Source organism: Nannospalax galili, unplaced genomic scaffold (genome assembly GCF_000622305.1).
Source record: "Nannospalax galili isolate Female #2095 unplaced genomic scaffold, S.galili_v1.0 scaffold72, whole genome shotgun sequence".
Taxonomy (NCBI): Eukaryota; Metazoa; Chordata; class Mammalia; order Rodentia; family Spalacidae; genus Nannospalax; species Nannospalax galili.
Window position 1 is genome coordinate 11,547,825 of NW_008336933.1, and position 17,842 is coordinate 11,565,666.

The 17,842-nt window shown below is 44.8% G+C and overlaps 1 protein-coding gene across 1 annotated transcript in view; it reads left to right on the plus strand.

Annotated features, from left to right (window-relative positions):
- The window catches only part of Slc22a23 (solute carrier family 22 member 23), a 178,397-nt gene that overhangs the window by 122,584 nt on the left and 37,971 nt on the right, over positions 1 to 17,842 (plus strand). The window contains exon 6 of the mRNA XM_008831688.2: positions 11,419 to 11,587. Coding sequence (XP_008829910.1) covers positions 11,419 to 11,587 — 169 coding nt within the window. The remainder of the gene's footprint in view (positions 1 to 11,418; positions 11,588 to 17,842) is intronic.

Sequence of the window (17,842 nt, forward strand, 5' to 3'; positions counted from 1 at the left end):
GAATATTGCCGAGCTTAGCAGATGACATGAGGGAATGTGTTGCACAGTTCTCGTCTTTCTAGAAGTATCAACCTTTGAAAGAAAAGTATTTTTTAAGATTTGTTTTTACTTTTAATTATGTCTATGCATGCATGTCTATGTGTGGGTGTATGCATGTGAGGGTAGGTGCCTGAAAAGGCCAGAGAGAGGCGCTGAATCCCCTGGAGCTGGAGTTATAGGTGGTTGTGAGCCCCCAACCTGGGGTGCTGGGAACCAAACTCAGGTCCTCTGCAAGAGCAGCAAGCACTCTTAACCATTGAGCCATCTCTCCAGTCCCAAGAAAAGTATTTTTTAAATGCAGATGCAACAGAAGATGAAGTATTGGGAGTGTAACTCAGTGGTAGGGCACCAGCATATAGATTTCATCCCCAGCACAAGAGAGAGGGAAGGAAAGGTAGACAGAGGGAGAGAGGGAGAGGGCCTACCATGTTCATTAAATAACAGTAGTGGGACCAGTGAGATGGCTCAGTGGGTTAACATACTGAGTACTTGCCTTCCTGATTTACCAGAAAGGAGAATATATGAATGAATGACTTTTTAAATAATAGTAGTAAGGATGTTGATGATAAGAAATACAAGCTGGGAAATATCCCCTGCCCTCCAGCAGCTGAGGAGCTAAGCAACTATGGAGCACTGTTGGCAAAGATTAGGGTTATTCTGTTGGCCAGCACTCCTCTGGGATTCCCAGCCAAAAGTCCTGTGAGGCTTCCCCTTGCTCAAATGCATAATCTAATCATGCACCCGTGATCCCTTCTTGAGCATAATGTTGATTCCTAGCAAAGCTAGCACCAGATGAAGAATTGTTACTGTGGAACCAGTTGCTGTACAACCTGAATGGTGGCCTCCAAACAGCGCTCTTGACCTGAGACTACTAGGCTCCTCTGTGGTCCTTCATCTAGCTTGAAAATACACAGAGGACCTGACTTCTAGAACCACATTTATATGAAGCTGTTCAGGTTTTTGAAGTCATTTCTCTCCTTGACTTTCTCACTCTTATCAAATACTAGGAGTCTGAAAGTATCATTAGTTTAAATTCTTAAGCATGGGCTGCCAAACATCACCCATTGTTTTCAAACTGTAGACATTGTGAAGCCAAAACATTAGCAAGCATTTAAATCCCTGTTCCCCATTTGGGCCATTGTAATATTAGTTTTAAAAGAAAGAGACAAGATAGTAGAAACCACTTATCATCTGGAAAGGACACTGAACTTTATAGCTCATGGCTGATAGTGCCTTAAATGGTATGGACTTTGATGTCTTCTGTGTAAGGATGACTTCTGGTCAGGATGGCTTCTGCAGAATCACTGACCAAGCTCATCCATGATTGATTCTGTTACAGAAATTGCAGAAAAGGGTTGAATGTGATGGCACATGCCTATAATTCTAGCATTTGGGAGGCTGAGGCAGGAGAATCACATGTTTGAGGCCAGCCTGGGCTATAGCAAGACCCTGTCTCAAAAAATTAACAGGAAAACAAAGCAAAAATTTTAGCGATCTCAAAAAAAGGGAGACAGATAAAAAAAAAAAAACTACAAGAGAATAAACAGTTGTGCATTTACTTACTAATGTGTATGTGAGCCCCTGGTGTGTGCCAGGCACAGTCTTGGACTCTAAGGAGCAGCAATGAGCAAAGTCTGGGAAGCTTTGCCTCCTCAGAGCTTAGATTCTGGCCCATGTGGCAGCTCCTACCTAGAGTGGAGATGCAGGCCTTACAGGGGCACTCACTTCCGCTCTTACTTTGTTTCTTCCTTAACTGTGGAGTTTGGGACAAATCTCTCAGTCTTTCTAAGCTTTGGAGTCCTTTTATATAAAGTAAGCATTAAAAGCCATATCTACATCATAAAGTTGTACATATTAAATGAGTTTAATGTCTGAAAAATGTCTGCTGACATGTCTGGTCCACCATGCCTCAGAGCCTTAGCCCAGTATTGGTGACATGGTAGGTACCAACTGATAATAATCCATTGCTTCTACATCTTGGCATTTAACTGTCCACATCTATACATCTGGCAGACACTAGAATGTGATTCGTAAAGTTCCTTGACTTTATATTCTTCTCTCCAAGGTGGGGGGGTAACCTACTCTTCAGTTATTTTGGCCATCAGTTGGCAGGTCCTAACAAGAGAAAGATGAAGCTTTCCTCAGAGAAGGGAAGGTTTGGAGCTGTCGCGATAATAGCAGCCTTCTACCTCTAGATGCTATTTGGGTCTCTGTGCCTAGCAATTTGGGGCCCTCTTGCTATAATAAGGATCCCACAATCACATGGCCCAAGGTCTGGTCTCCATGATCCCAGAGCCTGTGTCCTTGCCCATGGCAATAGTCATCAAGTGGTGTCTTGGCTTCCGGGCGCAGCTGGGTGAGAGGCAGGCGAGAAGGAAAGTGCAATGGCAGGAGAGGGAACAGTGAGGCCAGTGGCCGCAGCTGCAGCTTTCTGCCTTGCTGCGGAGGGAAAGGTATGAACAGGATGGCACTATCTTCAGGGGCTACTGGTGGCCTCCAGGTGGGCTCAGTGGCCCTAAGGCAGAACAGGAGCTGGATGGTGGGTGGTGTCTGAGGGAAGCAGCCTCCATTGAGAAAGCAGGGTCTCCTCCCTCATCCTGTTTTCCTTCCCCTGACTGAAATGGGTTGCTAATCTATCTGAGGTCAGAGGAGCGTGGGAGAGGAGAAAGTCCATTCGTGAGGAAGGTTGGTTTTGAAAAGCAACCTGTGTGAATCCCTGTGTCCTTGGGGCTAAACTGTGCAACTTGACCTCTGAGCTCCACATCCCAGTGACCTGGTACCCTGTGCATGGGGTGGTTGTTGGTAAGGGACAGCTGAGCCAGTTAGCAGTGGCCTCTGTCATAATCGGTTTCCCATTCCATGATGTGACCCAGGAATCCTATTTCATTCACTGCCTGGGCAGTAGGGTACCATCTCCCCCTCTGAGTAGTGTGGATCAGCTCTGATCTGAGTGGTCTTAGGCCTGAGCAGGGAGTTGGGGGCTGTGTGATTCCTTTCTTATAAAGGGCTTTCTGAGTAGAACATGCCATAAAAATGATTCGCAGTCCTTGCTCAACTCACTAGAACCAATGAGTATGCCTCTCCATAGAACCTTGCTGCCCCTCCATTCAGAACCACCACTGTGTTTCCTGGACTTCTGTGAGGGAGCGAGCAAGGGAAGAAGGGATGTGTCTAGGGTGAGGATTGCAGGACCAAGGTGACATGCCCCCGATGGGGACCCATGTGACAGGAATGAGGGGCAGCTTACAAGCCTCACCCCACCTCTACCCATGAAAGAACGTGGCTCAATAGAATCAACCTTTGATGACAGTCAATCCACCCCAGCACTTTCAAGGTGCCTACTGTCTATAAGAACAGGGACGCTTAGGAAACTGGGATGGTTAATCTTAGTTGGATGGGTAAGTACCTAGGAGGTTAGTTTAGTGTGTACAGTGTGTCTGTAAGGGCATTTCCAGGCAAACTAAGGAGGGAAGATTCAACCTAAATATAGGCAACCCCATCCCATAGGCTCATGATCTAGATTGACTAATTAGAAGAAAAGGAGGAAGCCTGCTGGCACAGGCACTCTAGGTCTGTGCTTCCTGGCTTCCATGAGGTGAGCTGCTCTGTTCCACCACACCCTCTGTGCTATGATAGAATGAAACCTTGAGCCAAAACTGTTCCTCCTTTAAATTGTTCATGTCAGATATTTGTCACAGCAACAAAAAGTCTGACTAACATAGAAGACCTCCATGGCTGCAGATGCAGTTCAGGCTGTTCCATGTGTGGGTGGCACTGCCATGCGTGGTAGAATTATTATCTCCAATTTCTTCAAGGAAACAGAAGCATGAAGATGCTGAGTAACTTCACATAGCCTAGAAGAGGTAGGGGAAGAATTCTCACACACACACACACACACACACACACACACACACACACACGCACGCACACACAGCTGTAGTCTTTGCTTCAACCTGTGCCTTGCAAGGTACACTGTGTTCCAAGGACAAAGATTCTTAGAATTCATAGTTTTCTGGTTTAAATATTGTCAGCCAGTTAATATATTCCTTTGTTACTAGCCAACACAGATTCAGAAGAATCTGTGAACTCAGAGAAGTCCAGGATACTCTATTCCAAGAGAAGATGTGTTTCTGCCTACCTTCAATCAGCATACACAGCATTTTTAAGGTTAAGGTTGGGGTTTGGCTAAGTTCAGCAGTGGAGTACTTGCTCATTGTGGCTCTGTGAGGGCTAGGTTCCACCCCTAGCATCTCCAAAAATAAGTACTTAGGAAAGAATAAAGACTGAGTCTGTTACAGGAGGGAGGGACTTGCTTTCCCCAAATCAGTGTCAAACATGGGCTCTTGTTGTTTCTCAATTAAATACTTAGGGTTGCTGAATCCAGTGGAAAGTTAAATGAGTATGTGTGTTTGTCGGGCTTCAGAGACTATTGGAGGACAGTGTTAAACCTTTAAGCCATATTTCTAGCAGGTCAAAGCCAGGAATGAGTTTTCCCAGCCGACACCAGCACAGAGCTTTGAGTTTTACCTGAGGCTCTTCTCCAAGATACCAAGTGTAAAAGTTTAATACCAAAAGGTCTCAAGCCAGCAATTCAGCGGTTATCAAGGATTATGCACCAGGACGTAGTGGTTCCAGATATCACTGAGAGAATCGGTATCTACCATAGATTATATCTTCTATAAACATCAAGTATAGGATGTATTTTTTTAACTAAGAACAAAGGATGTACTCAGCAGTAGAGTACTTATTTGGTATGTGTTGAGACCCTAAGTTCCATTCTCAGAATTTAAAAAAAAAAAAAAAGTCAAGTTATGTAAGCAAGGAATTTCTAAAAATAATGATTTGGCATGAATATTAGCAAAGCAGGAAGCTGTGTGAGCCCCCCGCCCCATGGTGAAAAAGACCTTGAAATGGGGTTCTGCCACAAAAACAGAACCAGCAAGTACCACATAGAGATTTTCTGCAGGGAATGGCTACTGTGATTATGGGGCAGATCTGAAGTCCTCTACCTGATGACTGCCATCCACAGAGAGACTACTTCCTCTTTGTAGGTAAGATGATCATGGCATTAGTCACATCTACCAAGTGTCTTCACAGTAAGGTTGGTGTGGACTGAGCACCTGGGACCACCGCGTGACACATCAGACTGACCCTCACACCCTGCTTCCAAGCAGCAGCTGTCAACCAGCTCATGGTGGCCAGCCTTCGATGCCTCCCTCCTGCCCACCTGCCTCCTCATGTCACCAGACATGATTGCTCTAGCAATACAACTGCCTTCCAGGAAATTTGTGTCAGTTTTAAAACTTTCAAAGTGCAGGTTTTCCTAAGTTGCAGCCCCTGAACAAGGCCATGATTTCCACAGATCCTCCAGCTGCCCCTTATACCCTGTACTCAGACTGTCCTGACCACAGTCCCCATTACTTACTGATCAGATGCTTCAGCTCTTTCTGAATTACATGCTGTTTAATTCTCAGAACTTTCAGCAGTTTCTCTGCTTTTCAATGAGCATAGCTACATATCAGAGACTTTTCTCATTGCTGTAACAAAATACCTGACAAAGGACACTTAAGGGTTTCTTTTGGCTCCCAGTCTGAGGGAAGGCATGGTGGCAAGAGTGACCCTGGCTTCAGTGTGCTAGTGTGAAGTGGTTGGTCACACTGCATCTGTGGTCAGGAAGCAGAGAGAGGCAAGAGCTGCTACTCATCTGGCTTCCTCCTCTCTGCCCTTTCTCTTCACTGGGACCCTAGACCATGAAATGGTTTCACCCACATTCAGGGTGGGTCTGCTTCCCTCAGTTAATTCTCTCTGGAAACACACTCCCAGGCACTCCCAGGGGTAAACCTTCTAGGAGATTCTGGAGCCAGTGAGCTGACAATGAAGCATTGCATCTAGCTTCTAAGAGTTGCTGTGACCCTGCCCCATTAAGCCCTCAGGGGAAAATCCATTTGAATAATGGGGGATTTTTTTATATGGTCTTCTTGGATTCACTCAGATCTAGTTCTGTTTTCTTGTGTTTTGCTTTTTGCAATGCTGGGAATTGAGCCCAGAGCCCCACACTTGCTAGACAAGCACTCTAACATTGAGCTACATCCCCAGCACCTCAGTTGTGACTCTCAAAATAAAATATAGGGAGAAGAAAGAGCATGGACTGTCACTGAAGATTATTTCTCTTCTCTTGTCTTTTAGGACAAATTTCAGGGCTACTCTGAAAAGTCACTGGATCTGGTGAACAGTACATGAGACCAAATCGGCCTCACTGTATACAATGAGACGAAAGAGTGACTGAGTAATAATTAGAGAATCATACATAGTAATGATGCACAGTTTAGTAATGATATACAGTGATGCTCACAAGTACCATCACATACCATGTTCAGGCAGTACATGTTCATAACACCCCATTTTGGAGATGGCAAAACTGAGGCACAGAGCTTCTTAGATGACCAAACCAATGTGCCAAGTACCAGGGATAGGGTTAGTATCCAGGACATCTGCCTCCAGAGTTCAGACTCCTACCCACAGCAGTGTAAATACTACACACTAGATACCTGAAGTATTTCACACTTGAATTTCTCACACACCATGTAAGATGACAGCTCATTGTGACTTAATCACAGAGAGAGTTCTGTTGCCCATAAGTGAAAAATCTAAGATGATTTAGTATGGCTCTGTTAAGGTGAAGTACAAAGACACACTGACAGTGGAGTTTTCCATGGGTGCTGTGGTCACCTGCAGTTTCTGAAATAGCCAGGAAGACACCATTTCCTGCCTCTCAAGACCAATGTTAATGGCATCATTGGATGACTGTAACCATACCTCCAAGAAGTGAGAGTTATCATATCCCTGGCTCTTGCATGTAAAAGTTAGAGTGGAACCATGGGAACACAAACATGTCCCTAGAGTCTTTATCTACCCCACCCGCCTCCTGCTGCCCCTAAATGGACTCCAGGACTTCAGGCTTTAATATTCTGATGTATTCTTTCATAAATACTGATTTCTCGCTTCCAAAAGGAATGCATGGTCAATAGCAAGCCTAAAATGTGTATCATTCCTTGATAATTGTTTCTTTTCATATTTTTATAGCTGCTATCAGAGCATAGTTAGATTTAGGCAGTTTGGAAAGAATTTCTGGTGAGTCAAGGCACAAAAATGTAGTTCAGCAAATGGTCACACCTATGCCCCCACTTGAGGTCACGGTGCCTTTCCATCATCCCATCGGGAAAACTGGACTAGCAAATTTGCTGTGCATCTGTGTGGTGAAGTCAAGTCTCTGCTAGGATTCCTAACACAAGCAGGGTGGAAAGGTCAGAAAATGTTCCCTGTGTCAGCCTCCATAACATGTGAGTGGTGCACATGCTCAGTCGGGGGAAATACGGAACTAGGCCCCAGGATCTCATTCAAATGCAGGTGTCACAGGTGTCACTCACATGTGATGCAGACACTGAAGGTAGATGGACCCCAGGCGCAGTAAGTAAATGGAACATTCAAACATTCCCATAGTTTAATTATTGTCATACTGATAGTCACACTACTAGATACACTAGCCACAGCAAGTCATTTACAGCTAGGGGAGGCTCATATGATGTGGGGCTGAGCATCCCAAAAGGAGCTGTACTCAAAGAACTTAACAGCACTGCCAACCCTTTATTCATGGTTACTCATTCCAATCCCCTCCCCCACAATGGATGCCTGAAAGTTCAGCAAGAAGCACTCTATACTGGGTGGCTTTCTTTGTCTTGATCTTAGCAACCTCTGCATCCTTTTCTAAGATTTTTCACGTTATCTTAAAAGAAGTACTTTACTGCTTCTCTGTGATATGCCCAAATCACCAGCATCACTATTCTTAAGGTTTATGTCCATTATGAAGTTTAAAATAAGGGTCACTTGAGCACAAGCTCTGTGGCACAACATCCTTCTGGTACCTGAACTGTAACTGAGTGACCAGTAGGCAGGTAGCTTATATAGCATGGATGTATTGGATGGAGAGAGGAATGATTCACACCTGTGGAGTGGGATGGCAGTGAATCTGATAACTGGGATTTCACAGAGTGAGTGATTAACAGCCAGGTCACTTATACAGCATGGCTATGTTGGATGGAAGAATGATTCACCCTGTAAAATGGTTTCATCTTGCTTCTTAAAATGCTGTATCATTTTAAACTTACTGATTGGTGAGTTGGCTCAATGGGCACTTGCTGTATAAGCCTGGCAACCTGACTGAGTTTGATCATCAGAACCCATATAAAGGTGGAAGGAGAAAACTGATTCCACAAAGTTGTCCTCTGAATTACACACACACACACACACACACACACACACACACAAATTATAAATATCTAACTATGTTTTAAACTTATGGATTATGTCTAGAATTTTTTACGTTTAAGATTTTCAGACTGGTTGACTTCAGAAAACTGAAATGTGGAGAACAAAACCACAAATAATAGAGCACTGCTATAGTTGTATATATTTTCAAATTATTGTGTCACTAAAGAAAGGTAGCAGAGGGCCTGGAAAGATGGCTCAGCAGTTAAGAGCACTGGCTGCTCTTGCAGAGGACCTGGGTTCAATTCCCAGCACCCGTATGGCAGCTAACAACTATCTATAACTCCAGTTCCAGGGAATCTTCTGATCTCCACAGGCATTGCATGACACAGGTGCACTCAATACATGCAAGTAATACACTCATATGTATAAAAATAATAAAATTTTAAAAAACTGACTATGACTAGTAATAATCAAATACATAGAGATTAGAGACACATGCGCCAACATCTAAGTGTTATTAGCAAAAACAATGAATCTTTCTGTAAGAAACAGTATATTTTAAAATTAAATGGAGGTCTTTTTTAAAGGTTAAAAACTCATTCAGTTTTATTGTCTTACAGGGCTTATACTGAGTTCAATATTGTATAATTGTATTAATTCAACTGTGACCCTAAAAATTTGATAGCCACTTTTGAAAGAGATGTATCTTTGCTCTGGAAATTGTTCTTGAGTATGTTAAAGTGGTAATGAAATGCTTCTTCTAAAAAATAAAAATAAACAAATAAAAATTTAAAAGGTAGTGGAAAGAAAAATGACAGGCAACACGTAGTCGACAGTACTAGCAGACTCACTAGTGTGAAGTCATCAGCCTCCACCAGAGTCATCTTTCTGACTATAGGTAAAGGTCATGGGTGGGACAAGTGCTAAGTTTTCTTACCTGATACCTGCAAGCACCAGGCCTCCAAATGCTGGCCCTACCATGGCTAATACAGATGCTCGTTTCCATAGCAACAAGTCTACTTGTGTTTAATGAGTGATAACTAGAAACTACAACTGTTAGTCTGTTCTGAAAAGATTTTTCTTTATTATTTTGGAGCAAAAAATGTCACACCTGGGCCCTGCTAAGAAGTAATCACCTAAGTGAGCTTGGACTGTGGCACAGAAAGGAACAGCATTACAGCAAATGGCCCGGGTGGGCTCCTTACTCCTGTTTTCCTAATTAAATGCCAAAAAGTTATGTATAAGCTATATCCAGTGAGATGAGGTTTCTCCCCTGCTTACCAGTAGCTATGATGATGACCGTTTGTGGCTGAGAAGGAGAAATTGCTGACGGGATTCTATTTCTCCTGCAGTGAGCTGGTGTGGATGCCGGCTGGCACAGTACCATGCTCATTAGGACAGATGACACATCCTTGCAGCCTACTGTGATTCATCCACTCTCCCTTTAATCTGTCCCCTGCTCACTGCTTTTGACCTCCTGCCTCTCCCATGGCCTCCAAACATCCAGCAGATAAGATATTGTAACCGAGATGTAAGATCCACCTTTGAACCATCTCATGGCAACAGAGAGTATTTTCTCCTGAAGGGCTTTCCTCTCCTTTTTCATCTTTAATCCTTTGAACTACCCTTAAAAAATAAAACTCAGGGACTGGAGACATGGCTCAGCGTTTAAGAACACTGGTTGTTCTTGTAGAAGACCCGGGTTCAAATCCCACAGCTGCCCACATGGCAGCTAACAACTGTCTGAAACTCTAGTCCCAGGGGATCCGATAGCCTCTTCTGACCTCTGTGGGCATTGCACAACATGGGTGCACTTACCTACATGCAGGCAATACACACATACACATAAAATAAAAATAATAAATTTTTAAAAATAAAAATAAAAAAATAAAACCAGAGAAGATTGCACAACATAGAAAAAGAATTGCAAATAAGTTTGTGTGTTCTGTAGGGAAATTGATAGATAGATAGATGATAGATAGATAGATAGATAGATAGATAGATAGATAGATAGATAGATAGATAGATAGATAGATAGATAGATAGATAGATAGATAGATAGATGATAGAGATGATAGATTGATAGATGTATGATGGATGATAGATAGATGATAGATTAGATAGATAGATAGATGATAGATTGATTGATTGATAAATTGATAGATAGATAGATATAGATAGATGATAGATGATAGATAGATAGATAGATTGATAAATTGATAGATAGATATAGATAGATGATAGATGATAGATAGATAGATAGATAGATAGATAGATGACAGATAGATAGAAATCCCAGCTACTTTTTCTGGTATCAAGGACCGTTATTATAGGAATCCATGTATTACTTCTGTGTTGTTTGTCCCATGATACTACAACTTAACGTTTTGAGATTTACCTTTTTCACACAAAGTCAGATTCTAAGAATGGGTTCTTATAGACAGGAGGGTCTCATGTCTATTCCATTAACTGGGCTTTGGTTGAAGATAGACACATGCTCTGTTTTAGAGTTATGCCAGTGAGTCAGACATGCCCCTGGTAGGGAGGAGCACACCACATGCCTACAACAGCAGACAGCAGGATTCAGTATAGCAAAGGAGCATTCTCACAAGGCTGTTCTGTAAACCTCACTTTTGTCTTGTGCAGTATGGTTTGGTCTTTCTTGGTCTCACAGTAGACAGTCTGCCTGGAACTCTGAGTCCTTACAGGGTGCTGGGGTTAGGACCAGGAGCAAGCATCGCAGTAAAGGTGGAAGATGAGTTGATGGACATTGCTGGTGTTCCATCCATAGACTGAACGGGTCCCCCAGGGTACATCCTAGATTGTAAAGACAGGCAGTGGCATGGGCAGGCAAAGGGACCTGATGGGCAGCAAGCTCAGCAGTGTCAGAGCAGAAGAAAGGGGGACAGTAGGGGATGCAAAACCTGTCCCCACCAGCAGCAGCACATTAGTTCCTGAGCTGAGCACCTCTGAATTCCGTCAGCAATGGTCTCATTCCCATCCCCATTGGGCCTCACTTCCCCCATGTATCTGACATCTTCCTACCATGAGTTCCCCAGTCTTCCAGCAAGTGAGCGGTACTCATATCCCCTTATTGGTTCTGTCTTCTAGGAATAGAGCTGTGCCCTCCAGGAAAACGGTTCATGATCACCATGGTGGCAAGCTTCATAGCTATGGCAGGCCAGTTCCTCATGCCAGGGCTGGCCGCGCTATGCCGGGACTGGCAGGTGCTGCAGGCCCTCATCATCTGCCCCTTCCTGCTCATGCTGCTCTACTGGTCGTGAGTATCCTCCACGCCATTTGACCTCACATGTGCCTGGCTCTTCAGGCCCTGCAGGCCCTCATCTCCTGCAGTGTTAATGTTTTTCCCAACAGCAGGATCTCAATTTCAATGTTCACTCTCATATTCTCATTCTCTCTCTCTCCCTCCCTTCTCTCTCTCTCTCTCTCTCTCTCTCTCTCTCTCTTTCATTTTAACTGTTTATATTGTTCATACTGTTGAATGTGCCCCCATATGCCCTTCCACAGCTCCAGAAAGCTGCCCATGACCAGTCTGACTTCACAGTGACTTGCTGCTACTACCACAGTTACTTTGAGATGAATATGAATGGATTTGCAAGGTCTTATGTTAGAATGACACATGGAGGGAGGTATTGAAGGAACAGCTTAAAAAAACTCCATCTCTTCTAGGTGAGGGAGGAAAAATTTCAGCCCATTGCCTAGATCTGGCCCATCATCTGTTTTTACAAATAAAGATTTATTGAAAGACAGCCATGCTCATGTGTTCACAAATGAATTGCCTGAGGTTACTATCAGAGATGGCATAACCCACAAAGCTGAAAATTCTGATTATCTGGTTCTTTACTGAAGAACATTGTCCACTCCTGCTTAAGATTACTCTAATATGACCTTTAAAGCCATATGAAGCAAGTTTCCGAGTTACTGACTTTAGAGGGGGAAAACAAACACAGGACATGCTGTGCAGAGGTATGACAAAGGTGACTGGACTATTTTAAACTCCCCCAAGGAGATGAGTGCCTTGTCAATATTGAAGACCTTCCTTCTCTGCCTAGGGAGAGGCTGAAGGAAAAATGGGATTTTTGTGTGAGCCTTTTCTAAATACCTCCTCCTTTCTTTGCCTGGTCTCCATCCCCTTCATGCTGATACCCTCCCTTGCCCCCACCAGGTCCCACATGCTGTGGTGAGAATGGTGGATGCCAGGCTGTATTGCTGTCATTTGGTCACTTATGAAAACGAAGTTTCTGGTGCTCAGCGCATCATGCCCTTTCTTTAATTGTTCACCAGAACCCACAGTAATGGGCCTCCTTCTCCCCCACCCCCCTCAATTCCAGGGAGGGCAGCCCACCTGTAACTTTACAGACTGCCCCACCCCTGGGATCCTCCCAGAGAAGCGAGTACAGTGCAGGTGCCATTTCCTCGGGAACCCACTGGGTTAGTGTGACAGGAGAGCCTCCAGATGTAGAGAGGCAATGGCAGCAGATAAAAAATAGGGCCTACCCACTGGGGAAGCAGCACACTGGCCTGGCTGCCAAAACTGCTCCTCTGGGGGTGCCTTCTCAAACCCTGGCCATAGCTAGGCCTGGCCCAAACATCCTTTTCCAGCAGGATCCAACAGATGGATGAGGTCTGGGGTCAGGTGAAGTCTGTGGTCTCATCCTCTCCCTTCCCTGGCAGCACTTGCTGCTGGCCTTGCTTCTTGGGGGACTCAGGGCACTGACTTGTCTAAGAAATGCTTGCTCTCTGCTTTGTCCTGTGGCAGGCACAGGTCATCCTCAAATCCCCTGGGCCTGTCACTCAGAGGGCAGACCTGCCCCCTTGCTATCAGCCCATTCTATAGCCTGCCCTGCAGGTCCTCCCCACCCACCTCCCCTGCTCCCTGGCTGTCATCCTGGCCAAGGGCACCAGATTCCTGGGGTGGATCACAAAGCTTGGTGGAGACTCCCACCAGAGACAGGACAGACAGAGCTATTTCCCTCTCCCAGGCCAGACTGTACCTACTCTAGGTAGAAGTCACTCAGCAGCTCCAGGTCTGCACAGGTGGCCTGTGGGAGAAAAGACTAGAGCTGTTTGCTCTCTTTTTTCATTTAAATTTTAGAACTACATTAAGATTTAATGACAGGCTAGGTAAGATCTCATTCATTTAAATATACTATAAGAAGAAAAATTCTTCAAAATATATACATTTAAAAACAAAATTGTTTTGCTTTTGGAGAGGCATCCAGGGGACTTTAGCACATACATGTGGCTGGTTATAGGATAGTGCCATGCCACATGCTCGGCTTTGGCTAGACCAGCTCCAGCAACTTGCTCTATCTCTCTAAATCCCTGTTTTCTCATCTCTATAAAATGTGGGTTCCAGGACAGCTGGGGCTACAGGGAGACCTTGTCTCAAAAAGACCAAAAAATTGATGTCGGCAAAATGCTGCTTAAAGAGGAGTGTAGAAGGGATGAGGATGGAACCTTGAGTTCTACCACTTAAAAGATGTGTAACCTCTGGCAAGTTGCTTAATCTCTCAGAACCTCAATTTATCACCTCTAGATCATAATGGTCAATAATTGGGTTGGGAAAAGTAGGTGAATTAATACAAGCATTTGGAATGATGCCTTCACCTAGTGCCACATATGCTCATGGTTATGATCAACGTGATTATTATATTTTATATTTATATTGCTACTATTTAAGGTACTTAGCATGTGTCAGGCCTATAATAAGTTCTCATAAATATTAATTACTGCTACAACTATTATTGTATCACCTCTTAATAGAAACCTGGGGGTAGTGGAGAAAGATTTGAACAGTAGATGGGGAGAAATGTATTCTACCTTTTCCTACTGACCTTGAGAGACTCCCAAGAATTAGTGGCTTTGAAGACTGTAGGCCCATCCTTTATCCTCCTCTCTCTGATTATCGTAGTACTGTCCTCTGCTACTGTTGGCTCAGTTGTTTGACAGACTTCAGTGCTTGCTGGGGAGAGAACTGAATGGCAGCATCAGCCAGCATAACCAGCTGTTGGAGGCAAAGTACTGAAAGTGACACACTTGCTTTTAACAAGCAGGTATTTACTGCCTACACTCAGGGTGCCCAGCAGCATGCTTGGTGCGTGCTTGCTCTCTAAAGAGCAGATACAGAGGCTCAAGAGTTAATAGGAACTGCAAACCCAGCTTCCGGAGGCAGATCAGGACCAGGGGAAAGACACAGGTGTGGAAGGAACTTTCTGGTCAAGGTGGTAGACAGAAGTCTCTCTCTATGCACATGGTGCTAAATAAAATGCACCACCTCAAAAGTGCAATGCTGAGCTCCAGTGTAAGAAAGAGAAGAGGAGAGAGTTCCAACACAAGCAGTTGTGGAGGCAGCATGCAGTGTCTAAACAGGGACAAAGCTCAGAGATCTGTGTTCAGACTTCTGCCAACAGGCTAGAATTGAGTTTTCATGTGTATTCATTACTTTTGTGTCACTGTGACCACAGAAACAGCTTAAGGGAGGAAGTATTTACTTCGGCCAGATTGCCCATTCTTGGACTTCCAGCCTTCAAAACTGTTGGCTTTATATATTTCCCAGGCTCAGACATTTTTGTTTTAGCAACAGAGAAAGGACCAAATATAGGCTTTGTATACAATTAAACTGATCTCTTTGAATAAAGCCAGAAGTCAAAGTGTTCAATGACAAGACTAGAAAGCCTTTCCTCACCACAGGGTCTCCACCCACAGCTGGCTGACTCCCTGAACTGTAGACAGAAAAAGATTCTCCCTGAAGAAATCAGAGCTTTGAAGTCTGCACCATGCATGGGTGTGTGTGCAAATTTCAGCCACTTGCCAAGGCTGAGATGTGAACCTTGTAGAGTCAACAGAGCCTCCCATGGTGGCACACAAGGCTCACATGAAAGAAAACTCTCCACAAGGATGAGCTCACAGATAAAATTCACAGATTCCTGGGGAAGGCATCAGGAGGACCAAAACCTGTAGACTTTGGAATTTGCATCTCAGAAACTTTAGAACACAGAGTAATCTAAAGGGGTAATTAATTTAGCTAATATTTGGATGCTTACCATTACCCCGTGCTGGTCTAATCCAGACCCAGTTATTCTAGATACAGCACCTGCAGAAGAGCAGGTCCCTGGAAAAGCCCACCTCAGGGGATGGGTGAAGGTGAGAGGGAGCCCACAGACCACAGCCCCATAAACAAGCTAGTAAGAGATAATCTGTACTGTGAGGAAAATCCACTGGTATGTGGACTAGAATAGTGAGTCACGTGTGCATAAAAACATCTCTAAGTAAGGGGACCTTCCTGCAGAGACTAAAGAATTAGAAAGCGACCATGTGATATTCTGGATGGAAAAGTGTTCTGGGCAGTTAGTAACAGCCAAGGCAAAAGCTGCCTGCTGCTTGGCTTATTCTAGAAGAAGGTCAGAGTGACAACCTCCTGGACAAGAGGGACAGGCGAGGCCAGGCATCATAGGCTTCTTCCTAAAAGCCATAGGAACACATTGGAGGGTTTAAGCTAGGGGATGACAAGGGAGAAGACCTAGCTTGTCCTCTGAAGTCTGTCCTTTTGCCCTGTGGATATGTACAGAGGCCAAGCAGGGACTGGGCAGAGGCAGCCACTGTGCTTTAAGCTGTGTGAAGTGAGGCAGCAGCTACACAGGTCTGATTGGAGAGGTGCTTTGGAAGTCATCCCAGTGTGATTTGTTAATGGACCCAATATGGTTTGTGGGGGAAAGAGAGGAAGCTGTGACTAGGGCTGGGTCTCTGAATCACAGAGGTTCAGAGGATGGAGCCCAGAGACCTGCCTTGAGTTTGGAGGTAATGGAATGAAGTAAGCTGCTATAGAGGTATTGAAGGCAGTGGAGGAGCCACTGCGGAGTGATCAGACACGTGAAGTCACAGTGTTCTCAATGTACATTTTGCAGCTATCCAGGGACAGTGGGGCCCAGAGATCTGCAGATGACAGTAAAAATAAAACAGTTTATTGCTCCAAGAGGAGGGGTCACACCATGCCCCTCAGAAAAGTAGCAGAAAGCAGAGGGAAGGGGACAGTGTGTACAGGAGCCTTTTTTGTAGTTTCTTTAGGAAGGACTAGTAAGGCAGGATAGGAAGACTCAACCAGTTTGGGGGCATGGAGCTGTCCCCCATTGTCTGATGCCCTCTCCTGGAGTGGTCATGGCAGGTATACGAGTGTGATTCAGGAGCTGGTAAAAGTGGCTCTGGATTGGCTGAGTGGTATGTAGAAGCTGCAGCTGAACCCCTTACCATGCCTAGGAATGAGTTAACTCTGAACAGAGCTGGCAGAGTGCCCCAGGATGAGCGAGGCCCCACACATCCAAATATCAGAAAGTAATAAGGCACAATTAACAAACAGCTCTTCTGCAGGTGCAGGATTATGGAACATTCTGGAATGAAGTGGCCCCAGGGCAGTGTCTGCAGAGGCACTTAAGCACTTTGTGAGGAAGCAGGTACAGAAGAGACAGTACTTTGAATGTAAACTCTGTCAAAAGTGAGTACAAGTGTCTGAGGCCACCATCGAAATACAGGTACCAGATAGAAATTCTTGAGAATTACTTTGGGATTCATTAGCCCTTAGGAAAGGGCAGCAGAACTTCAGTGCCAATCCATAAAGAAGTCATATTAGCCATTCTTTTCCAGAATAAATGTGGAACCCTTCTAGGCTCCCATGAACGGAGAAAAAGAAAATCGAGATGCAGAACAAGAGAGGAAGGGAGAGTAAGAGGTGCTCTGTTGGGTGTGGTGGGAAGATAACGGAAGGTGATGAAGGGATGAAACAGAGCCATCCAAAAGGCTTTCAAATGGTACAACGTTGGGAAAGGAGCCCCTTCCAGGCGGCCCCAGCCTACAGAGTATGTGGCTTGGTGACAGAGCCCTCCCTGGGCCTGAGTCCCTGTGCATGGCACAATCTAGTCACTGTATTATGGTCACTATATTCAGGACTGTGTTGCATGAGAATATCTCAGAAGACTACAAGTGTGGAAGACTAGGAAGGGAATAGGAGGAACAGGGGATGTGGGTTTTCCTAGGTGGGACTTACTGCTAAGGAGTGCCAAGAGGGAGAAAGCTGCCACGTGTTGCCTATCTGAAGTCTCTGTGAAGGAACTGCAGGAAGTGGAGGTTCCAAGAGACCACGGGGATAGGAGTGCCTCTCTGCACAGTGTTAGTGCACAGCATCACCTCACTCATAATGTAAATGAAAGGTGCTGAGGGGCATGGCAGGTTTGGTAGTGCAGACACACCCTTCTGCTTTATATCTTTCTGTGCTGGTGAGCAGCTGGATGCCAACTCAGTGCCTATGGAGAATATATGCGTGCAGCTGCTCTTCAGAGAGTGTTTCTTAGGCATCAGGGCTGTCATCATAAGCAAGGCAGATATGCCTTGCCCTCGTGGACCAGCCAGACAAGGAAGAGAAATCTCACAGCTTACATCTTGTGCCTCCTGAGAGGCAGATGTATGCATGGTGAGTTTGTGGATTTCAGTGTGCCTTAAAGTTTCAGGAACACACTTTCCC